This window comes from Xiphias gladius, chromosome 15 (assembly GCF_016859285.1).
Source record: "Xiphias gladius isolate SHS-SW01 ecotype Sanya breed wild chromosome 15, ASM1685928v1, whole genome shotgun sequence".
NCBI lineage: Eukaryota > Metazoa > Chordata > Actinopteri > Istiophoriformes > Xiphiidae > Xiphias > Xiphias gladius.
Window position 1 is genome coordinate 19,673,359 of NC_053414.1, and position 10,779 is coordinate 19,684,137.

The following is a 10,779-nucleotide window of genomic DNA, read 5'->3' on the forward strand; positions in this document are numbered from 1 at the left end:
TACGTGGAGGTGAGTCATAAAGGTTTGTACTGGTGGTTGTATCTATGGCTCTGTTAAACTACAGGATTTCATCAGGTATTGATAGAAAATAAGGTATTCAAACACCAAGTTCGCCATCATCTGCTTTTGTGGAGTTAACCTTACATTGTTTTAATAAAAGACTGGATATAAAAGTACAAAAGAAATTGCCTTACATCATTTCAGAAACAGTGAAATAAGTGTACTAAAATATTGTGTACCACCAGCCCAAAACCAAGATGTTGGCCAACTCCTGGTTCCAAATACTGCATGTTACCCCTGGTATGATTTGAAATAAATGCAGATTAAATTATGATACTTGTAGATATAGTACAGCTGCACAGTGGTAAAAAGAGAAACTAAACTTCATTCCTGATAAATCTTTTCTCCCCTCCCCCCTGCACATATATACCAGTCATCAAACATGCATGAATGCTTTAATGGTAGTGTTTGCCATAAGTCATAATCATGCCTCTATGCACTACAGGGGGCAAGCAAAACAACAAACCCAACAATACAGTAGCTCTGTGTTTTAAATTCCAATTTTGTGAAGCTCAATAGTCAGTGTTTGAGATTGTGAAGTAGATTAAGGCTTTACAATCATTTGAAGTACCATGCTGGAGATTTTGTTTTTTTAGGCTTTCCCCTTACCACATAGTGATTGCAAAGGATGTATCAGTAATTCAGTGGTTATCAAGTTCATTTGTTTGTCCTTGTGTAAATTGTTTAAGTTTATGTTGGAAAATCTCTAATGGGGACTGTCAGATGCTGACACAAGCTGCTAAATGGTAAATGTTTCAATTTGCCTCTGTAGTTGTTAATTGCAGTAGCAGTTTCCTCAGTTGCTACTGCATCCATCCCTGCAAAAGTATGTATTGTAGAAAGTAAAAGTTTCAAAATGTAATGACCAAACAAGAAAAACTGCTGTAGCAAGAAGGAACTGTAGTTACAAAGAGACCCCCCACCAGCACTGATAGAAACCTAACATTACACTGCTAAACAGTACTTCAGGTTGCGACATAAGAATGAGAGTAAGTAAATACCTGTGACGGTTTCAAGAACTGCTTTGTTAGATTGGTATTTACTGCAGTGCTAGTTTGTATTGTTGGTTGTCCCCCCCCCCCCGACTCTAAAAGTTTCAAATCAGTCAGTGTCATCTGCAAACATCTGTGTTTGAGACTACTGTACAAAAAGCATTCTTAGAGAATAAACACGGCTGTTTGTGCAAAGACGTAGATGGCAGGTGCACAAATTTGAGCCTGTATTGCGCACATGGATTAAAAAAAAAACAAAACATGGTGCAACAGGTACTCATAGGTATTTAGTGTGGCACAAGTTTTTCCTCTGGCCATTATCACTTACTGCTTTGTATTTGTTTTTGTTGTCTGTAGCCCATCCATATCAGCTTTTCAGCCTTAAAACCAACTCAGCTGGCATGACAGGTCAGTTAAACCCAGTAAGTACCTGATGTTTATTACAGTGTGAGTCTGTCCTGTTCAACTGGATGCTAGGCTTTGTATTACATAATGTGTTTAAAGTATCTTTTAAACATTTAAAAGATAATTGAAGACTTGTATGTACTGTAGGTGTTGTGTTAAAGAGATGGAAGAGTAAGCCTTACATGACATGTTCATTCCATTTTAGTTATCAAAGGGTACAAAGACTTGGGCAATGATATTTAAATATTGAATTTGTATGGTCTTCTCCTGTTTGGTATGAAATGGACAACATGGTAAGTAGTCAGCAATGGGCTTAGAGGCTGTGTGAGTTTGGGGGTCCTTTATGTTAAAGGTTCAGCTCACCCTAATGAGAAAGAAAATTGTTTTTCTCTAGTGGTATCTTGCACAGTGGTTCCCAACCTTCTTGGCTCTTGACCTCTTAAGTGGGTATTCCACCGCTGTGTAGTAGTAGTTGTGATGAGCAACTGATTTTAATGTGTAAAATCACTGAGGTGAAAGGAATTTTGATTTTGCAGCTCACAAAGTATAAAAGGTACATTTAAAAAATTAAACTGCCACATTACTTTCCAGAATGTGTTTTGCCATAATGAAATGTACAATTTACAGTTTTCATAGGGACTATTTTTCAAAAAAGTTGTTCCAATGAAAATGGACATTGTGTCTATAAAGTTATTTTGCAGTTGAATTTTTTAAATTCAGTTTTTCCATGCAGTGAGCACCACAAATATCTATTAACCTCAGTTGTATTTTAACATTGAGGAATAAACAGATATCAAAAGCTGTACAAATAAAACTAAAATATTCATTATGCATATTAACTGTTCACCACTAGTAGGAAGGATATTTTTTTGTCTTTGTAATTTGCATGACATGACCCTTTAAATTTTTGACCAAGTTGGAACCGATGAGGACAAAGTATTAATGTATTAGATTTCAAATAAATGGCTTCACATTTGAATGAAATGTGACAAATCACCGTGTCAGATTCATGTTTGATTATTACTATTATTTTAAATAAAAATAATTACATTATTATTGTGCCACTTGTCTTTTCTTCCTTTGTTGGGTTAAAAGTCCCAACACATTCATGTGCTCTGTGTGTTGACATTCAGAATCCACTGCACCACCTAGTGGCAAATGTTGAATGTCCCTTACATGGGTGTACAAAAGGCCCACTGATCCAAAGGAATAAATCCAGAATAACCCTGAGAAAATCTGTGGTATTACACATCAGTCTGGTACATTTGATATTGTTTACAGTATGTACTTCAATTTCTGTTTGAGGATACCAGTAAGATGGCGTATGGAGCCTGGTTGAACCAGTGATAAGCAGATTTTGTTGGTATAAAAAGTAATAAAATTAATAAGATAAAATTAATAAGATGAAAATCAAAGTCTCGACTTTATGATTGCATTTGCATGTATTAATTTTGTCTCTTCCTTCACCTCTTAGAACATTTTGCATACATTTCTCAGAATTAGTCATACGTTTCGTAAACCTGAATTTGTGGTTAGAAGCCCCAGTGAGGGCATATATTTTGCTTCAAAGAATTCATGTCCGACAAGAAATGTTGACGAAGCTTTACGCATGCATTCACCGACAGCCATTGGCAAACAGAAGTTTAGACAATCAAAAGTATCCATAAGCTGCAGCCTCTCAGACTCTTGGCACTCTTTTTAAACTATATCATTCAGTAAACAATAATTAAAAAACCTTAATTGTGGTTTCCTGTCGGACGAGTGCAACAGTAGTTTCTTAAGAGCTAGTTGTGTGTTGCATGGAGACTATTTTACAACGATAAAAGAGCAAACCATCTGTTTCAGTGATAAGCATTGCCCACTACATGTACTTTTAGAATCCAACTTAAAGTAATTGAAAATTCCCAACGCGTGTGTATTTTAAAGATGAATAATGGAGGTGCATTGTTTATGCTTCTGCAGTTTTGCACCTTCCTGTATATTCACCCTAAATTTGTGCCCTTTACCATCTTATTTCCATTTCTTATTTTGCATTCAAATTGTGTTATGTCGTTATCACGGTCAATAATTTACTGTCATTTGTTTTTCATTTATAACTTTTTCTTATGTCTAAACTTCAGTGTTTGAACAAGGTTAAAATGCCCAGAACCCCCCACCAGTCAGAAATGATGAAGCCTCTTGGGTGAGTGGCAAAATGTCTTCAAAAACAAAACGGGAAATCCAGCTACTTTACAGACGCCTCCAGATATCCATTATTCAGAGTTGTATAAGTCTCTTAGAAGTCTCATGTTTCAAGTCTCCCAGAATAGGTCTCAAGTCAAAGTCAAGTCACAAATATTGAAAAACAAATTGCAAGTCTTCTTAAGTCTCTTTTTGCTGACCCTTAAAATGGCAAAACATTTGAACATTTTCCTTTCAGAACTGCTAAAAGATCATTTTCAAGTCTATCACAAAAAATGACTCGTGCATATGTACATTGAAAAAGTTATTTGTTGCTCCAATCGTTCCTCTGTGAAAAGTTTTATAGCATTTAATAGTTTTTTGTTTTTTTTTATGGCTGAGATCTTTTTTTCGATGAATAGGCCCAAAAAATCAATATAAAAGCTGCGAGGCGCATCCAATGGTGTTTTCTTAGTATGATTTTACCAAGTCAGTACTTGAGACTTGAATGTTTTTGTTGTCAAGTCTTTGTGTAGTCAAGCCTGAAGTTCACATTTGTTAATAGTCTAGCTCTGTCATGGGGGCAGACCCTTCAGTCGGGAGGGATTTTTTAGAGTTAGCTGCCCACTGATTATCATTAAAAAGCAGACACGTCCTGTTCAGACAATGGCAGTCGGCATCATTTCCTCTGGAATATGCAAAAATATTTTGTGTATGGAAAGTTTTTCTCAAAAAATCTAAAAAAAACCAGAATTAAACTAATTGAGCTTGTGTCAGACTGCCAGTTGTAGCTGAATTCCAAACGAAAACCTGGATTTTCAAGGAACTAAATGTACAGACTGATTGTTGCTGTGCTGCTGATGCTCGATAGATGATTGCTAATCTGATTTTAAGATTTCTGTCTCAGCCGTGGTTTATGGTTACATTTTTAATTGTTTACCATATGGCCTTAGAAGAAGCTGATCCATCATTGGCTAGTGTGTGCTTCCTCTTGTGTGCGCCTTGAGGTTTGAAGGTGGAGCTTCATGGAGTTCCTCTTGGTTTCATTTACAGTTACCCTAACATTTTGAGTTCTTGTATCTGTGCTGTTATGGTATACATCACTGACTTCCCTCAGGATCTTAATTAGCGTCTCCTAGCGTTGTCAAAGATGACCGGGATCCAGTACCTGGCTTGTCTGTGGACTCTGTTCAACACCCAAACTGGTCTTGGTAAGTTCTGCTGGTGGCCCTGTCATCTGCTTTCCAACGTTCACTGTGAATTGTACTTAGGGCTGAGGACTGTAGTCATCTCTGGGGGAAATCATTGGGAGCCAATTTCTTCAACGGGCTGGAAATAACAGGAACACTTACGTGTCACTATGACATTGGGATATCAAATTAATTTACCCGGTCATTTTAGGTCAAGGTTTGTAGTGGTATCATAGTGGATTCCACTGTTGCTTTGTCCACCTCATATATGTTGAATGTTTGGTAGGAAGATTATTAAATATGATTTTAAGAAGTTGGTGGGGGCACAATTCCCAATTTGTCTTTAGATTTAATTTTTTTTTAATTAATTTTTTTTTTTTTAAGCACAGTATATTTGAAATTTTTTCAGACAGGTTGAATCTTTACATACAGGATTAGTCATGTTTTTGTTGCCCTCTACCCTACCACACCAATTAGCTGCAAAATGTTTCTCAAACAGCAACAGAAGTGTAACTTTCCCTTCGAAACGCGTGCAGTTCTTTCAACTAGGTATACAATCGCTTTTTTTCCTCTGGGCCACATACGGGGGGGTCCGGATTCTAGCACCCAGCAGTGCCGCATGTGTCGCATTTCTCTTTGTTTCTACCAAGTGCGCGGTGACCTGCGGCTCCTGGAGAGGCACGAGGGGGACTCTGTCGTCTTCCCTTGTGCGGTGGCGCAGAGACACCCCGCGCCCTTCGGCGTCTACCTGAAGCGAAGCCTGCGGCACCCGAGCGACGTGCTGTTCATGTACACCGAGAGCGACTTTAGTGTGGGCAACGACGACGACCGGGGCCGCCTGAGCGTCAGCGGAGACCCGGGCAGCCACTCTCTGAACGTGACCGTCGCCCGGCTGAGGGCCAGTGACACGGACCGCTACCACTGCGAGTTCGTCGTGAACAACCCTTCCTCCGAGGACGAACGGGTGCAGGGGGAGTCGGAGTTCTTCCTCCTCGTTACGGCCGGTGAGTGCTGCCGTTTTTCCCATGGCCCGCGGCCCGCTCTGTCCCCCGTTCCTCGCGCACGGCAGATTGAACGTTACCACAAACATAAAAAAAGACCCAGGTGGAAACAGCGGCCCCCTTATCCACGGGGGGGGGAGTGTGTCTGGTGGGGTTGTCTCCTCAGCACCAGTGCCCCCGCCAAGCGCCAGTGTCTGATACAGTATACCTTGTTCATTTATAATTTAATAATTTGTTAATAAAAAAATATGGTCTAGATGCCCTGCAGCCATAGAGACAGTGGTCGAATCGACCATAAGAGGCTCTTCCTGATGAATTAAAGAGATTACGAAAGACATAATGAAGTATATTATGCTGGAGGATGATATACACCAACATCACAGCTTGGCAACCTAAAAGTTCCCTTTATCAATGATGTGTTACTGATATTTTGTTGATAAATGTTTCATTCAACATTAATCAGTCGTATAAAGAATGCCGTATTTAAAATAGTATCATGAAGGGTTTCCACCCTGAACAGCTGAAACTCCTTACATGGTCTCTCAGTTCAACACAGATCTGAACGTCTGATCTTGAAATCTAACCTGTTTGTCTTTCCTCATTTGACACACGGCACTTGCTCATCTTGACTGACTCTGATCAGTAATTTTTAAAAAAAATCTTTTGCCGTCAAAATAGCCTGGCCACAAATGTCCACATTATTATTACACAGTGCCAGATCCGAAAAATACTGTACATATATTTATTTGTCCATTGATTTCAAAAGTTGCATTCAGTTGCTCCTATCTGTGTACGTTTACATGCACAGTAATGCCACCGCTTTCAATACTCTACATAATAAATTTGAGAACTCCCCTTAGTAACTCGGTGGTTTCTAACCTAAAACATATTTTGATTATCAAAACAACATGGGCTTTAGAGATTTTCTGGAAGTAAAAATGCTCTCAAATTTAAAAAAAAAAAAAAAAATTTATATATATATATCCCCCACTGTTTAATCTCAGAATCTGATGGTGCCCCTGTCCGTTACATCCGTTTTTTTCCCCCTTTCCTCTCTGGAGATGGCCTTGGGTCGGTGGACATAGGGTTGGTAGAGACATGTGCCGGGGGCTCAGCCATACTCCCCTGTCTCCCCCCAAACGGGGAAGGCTTGGCCGTGGAGGGGGTGATTCTGAAGCGGCAGAGGGGCCGGGCTCCTGTGGAGATGTTGTACCACTCAAAGCATCATCACGGCGGCAGCAGCCCTCCTTCCTCCTCCTCCTCCTCCTCCTCTCAGTTCCGTACTGAGAGGGTCCGGCTGTCCTCGGCGCCCGGCCCTGGTGGCATCACCTACAATCTCACCCTGCAGCAGCTGCAGCCAGACGACAGTGCCCTGTACAGCTGCCAGTTGCTTGTGCGCGGCAGGTCTGACACCAGCAGCGGTCTAGGGAGACGAGTGCTCTTTGTTTCTGTGCAAGGTGGGTCACCTCGCAGCAGGACTTGATCACCAGGTTGCCTAAACTATTGTTGTTGTGAGGTCTTTAAAAATTTGATCAGAGTTGGTGTAAGTATTGTGGAACACTTACGTTCTTTAACACTCACAAAAAAGTCTCACAATAGCAGTTCTCCCGTTTTTTTTTTTGCTGGGTGTTTGCACATCAGGCAATCTACATCAATAAAAGGCGAAATTTTTGATCTATTGTCATTGGAATATATATCTAAAATATTATTATACGCTTAAAAATGCAACTAGACTAACAATTAAGTTTTATTATATAAGCATAGCCATAGAGCTCTGTTGTTTTCCAAAAAGTATTAAAAACACATCAGTGAGCTGCACTGTTCCTCTGGGTGACAGGTTCCCTCGTTACAGTGAAAATTTGCATGTACATACAGACGTCCTGCTGCTGTAAATACTCAGCAGCACACCAAATGGGTATTAATCTAAGCCACAGCCGGAAAGACAAATGCACAATTTACTCCGGTTTGAGTGGCCGAACGTTTTAGGAAAGGATTTAGCCTGGCGGTTTTCTGTTTTTCATGGGATTGGGATTCGTTGACAAAAAGACAAATGTAGAATATCACAACTGTAGACTATAAAATAATGAGATACAGTATATAATTAAGGAGGTTGACTCATACATCAACCATAGAAAATAGATTATTGGAATTTATCGGAGATTATCGGCGAGTCTGTTTGAGATCTAAAATCTCCCACTTCCACTTAGCAAACCAAACCGCTATTGTGTCCTGATAATATCGGACTAATCAGACCTGTTTGATGCTAAGTGCTGTTTATGTGCCTATGCATGAGGTGTTTTGGGTGCTCAGCTGTTGATCCTCACGTAACACACACACGTATGAATATTTGAGCAGCGCAGTGTCACAGATGGGAGTGTAGTGCAATAGGGAAGCTGGATGGTGTCACTTTGGTTCCCCAAAGGACGCCGTGGCCCTGAGTGTTTGTGCGCTACTGCAGCAGCGAAGCTGGCGCTCTGCTCTTAACATTTCTCTCCCTCTCTGCTTCTCCACAGGTGGCCATTGCAGCTGCTCCGGCTACTCCGCTCTGCTGTACGCTCTGTCCTCAGCTGTAGCCGCTCTCCTCCTCGTCCTCATTGGATTCGTGGCAGTTTATAAAGTGAGTTGTCTCGTAGCTTCTGCTGTGCTGCTTTGAAGAAAGAACAGGGAGGAAAATATAACTGTATTAGCACCTGCTTGTTAAGCAGGCCAGAGAGTTCCTCTGCAGCTCACCACAAAAACCACACTAGTTTCATAACTTGCTGCTGTCACTTGTTACTGTCAGCATGTTTTTTTTTAGTTCAGTAAGGAAGGTAGTGAGACTATTATTCTATGATATTGTTTAGTTTTAATAAGTTTATTGTCGTACTGAACTAGTGTTTTTTTTCAAGTAACTTAAACATGTCAATGACAAGTAGACCTAGTAAGAACTTCCTAGTGAGGATGTTGCCTTGAGAGAAAATGACAAACTCTGATTTTAACACAGGAAATCGAGAATATGCATTCACTTTGTTTGTTCCTGTCACTGATTTTTTTTTTTTTTTTTTCCTCCTTCTGTCTCGAATGTCAGGGCAGAGCAAGCCACGGTGTCAAGTCACAACATCAGGCTCCCATCTACGAGGAGATGGCCAGGATGAAGCCTCTCACCCAAAAACAGGCCCCTCATCACCTGGCGGAAACAGAGTCTTCCGAGTACAGAAACTGCCCTATTACGAAATCCTGTCCTGAAAACCATTATGAAAGCCCGAGTGGGGCCCTCTGTCCCAGGACTTAGTCTCAGAAATGAAATATTAGACCACCTCACCAGCATAATGAACTAGATCTACTTCCCTACTCACCTGCCTGTGAGACACCGAACTCTGAAATTAGCTCTCTGAAGTCTCTTCAACACATTTTTACGGCTAAGATTCTCATTGTTTTTCTTTTTTTCTTATTAATTGGACTGTAATAACTGCTGGCAATGGGGTGGTCAATATGGATAAGATATATATCATCACAAAATTTTATATCACAATGTCAATATATATATTGATGTGAAACTTCTTGAAAATCAATTGAGAAATTGTTAATGGAAAATAACCGGACAGGAATGTCTGTTTTTGGTAATTTCAGCAAATTAAGGGTGCCTTGTGGGATTTTGTTTAAAAAAAAGTTATGTTTAAGTTATTAGTTATGTTTATATTCACCAGCTGTGTTTGGAGGTTGATAGTAAAGGCAAAATTTGAAAAAACTTCCTCAATTGCGTGAAAAAGGTTTTACACTCACATGAGGTGGTTTGGCCTTTTTCAAAAAAGAATTAATGTGCTTAATGGGAGATGGAAACACCTTTCCCAAATAAGTTCTGATGGAGTGAATATTTAATTCACGACTGATCAGCTGTTTCCGCTTCTAGAGAAGAAGCTGACACACTAGCTGACATGAAAGCATAATTATAACTTGTAAAAAAAATAAATAACTCAAAATTCCTGAAGCCCTCTCCGTTTCTCTCTCGTAGATGGCCTTAAAAATATTACTCCATAGCGCCACTAGGGGTCAAAAGGGGACCTTTAAGTACCTGGCAAATCAAAGTACTTTATCACATTGCTAAAATCAAATAAAAATCAAATATTTCCAAGAATTCATGCTCACTGATTTTCTCAGCGATATTAAAAGGGATGACAAATTTCTTGTCTCGCAGTATACATTGTCACGGCCCACCCCTAATGTAATCTATTGGACTTATCTTTTATGCATTAAAATTACTTTGAAATTATTCTAAGTCATAAGTGAAGCAAACTAAGAATCCATTTTTTTTTAAAAGAAAATGAAATCCAGTTACAGCCAAGAAAATTTGTAATTTATTAATATAGTCCGAAAGAAGCTCCATAATCCATGGAAACATTTTTTTCCGGTGCATGTCCTTAACAATCACATTCTATGAGGAGAAAAAGAACAACATTAAAAGCCACAACTTTGTATTTCAGTTACAGACATTTTTCCTTAATGTTTTTTTTTTTTAAAGTAAAGAAAGGCAAAGGCAAAGTACCCCCCATTCCCACACCCACCCACCCTCCTCCCCTTAAAAAACAGACAGCCTTAAAAGTCATGGGCTTTTTTTTCAGTACAACCCACAGTGCTTTAGCAGAAGGATAAGCGCTCATTGGTTAAGAATTACACAGCATGGTGACGCAATGTAAAAATTTGCTAAAACATTAGACGACGATAATAAGGAGGTGGGGGAGGAAAATAGAGTGGAGGAAATCTGAGCAAGGAACAAAACAAGAACAACCCTACATCAAACCCTGAACCCCAGAATCTGAGTCGACAAACGCCTGCAGTGCAGCTGCGGGGTTTGGACTCTTCCCTCCCGCTTGTGCATAGATCATGATCCTTTAAAAACCAGCTTTATTCCTCCACTTCAACCAGCCTCTAAAAAAAAACCATCTGTTACATGAAGAAATCTCTCAACTATTGAATACCTGTCGCAGGAACAGA

General features: G+C 39.8%; 1 protein-coding gene across 3 annotated transcripts; it reads left to right on the forward strand.

Moving 5' to 3' along the window:
• Positions 1–4,582: 4,582 nt before the first annotated feature.
• On the forward strand, positions 4,583–9,922 carry LOC120800610. 3 transcript variants are annotated; one of them, XM_040146838.1, is made up of 5 exons: positions 4,583–5,356; positions 5,458–5,811; positions 6,870–7,265; positions 8,322–8,425; positions 8,876–9,922. In XM_040146838.1, the coding sequence occupies exons 1-5, from the start codon at positions 5,248–5,250 to the stop codon at positions 9,077–9,079; spliced, it is 1,167 nt and encodes a 388-aa protein (XP_040002772.1). In that variant the 5' UTR covers positions 4,583–5,247; the 3' UTR covers positions 9,080–9,922. The 3 variants fall into 3 exon arrangements, with proteins under 3 accessions (XP_040002772.1, XP_040002773.1, XP_040002771.1); XM_040146839.1 differs by having other exon boundaries at positions 4,585–4,828; XM_040146837.1 differs by having other exon boundaries at positions 5,265–5,811.
• Positions 9,923–10,779: the final 857 nt, after the last annotated feature.

Bases quoted from the DNA above. Each gene is read 5' to 3' on its own strand.
- LOC120800610 (XM_040146837.1), top strand. From the start codon at position 5,292: ATGTTTCTCAAACAGCAACAGAAGTGTAACTTTCCCTTCGAAACGCGT. The intron at 5,812-6,869 runs GTGAGTGCTGCC...TCCTCTCTGGAG, and splicing joins CTTCCTCCTCGTTACGGCCG to ATGGCCTTGGGTCGGTGGAC. The intron at 7,266-8,321 runs GTGGGTCACCTC...GCTTCTCCACAG, and splicing joins GCTCTTTGTTTCTGTGCAAG to GTGGCCATTGCAGCTGCTCC.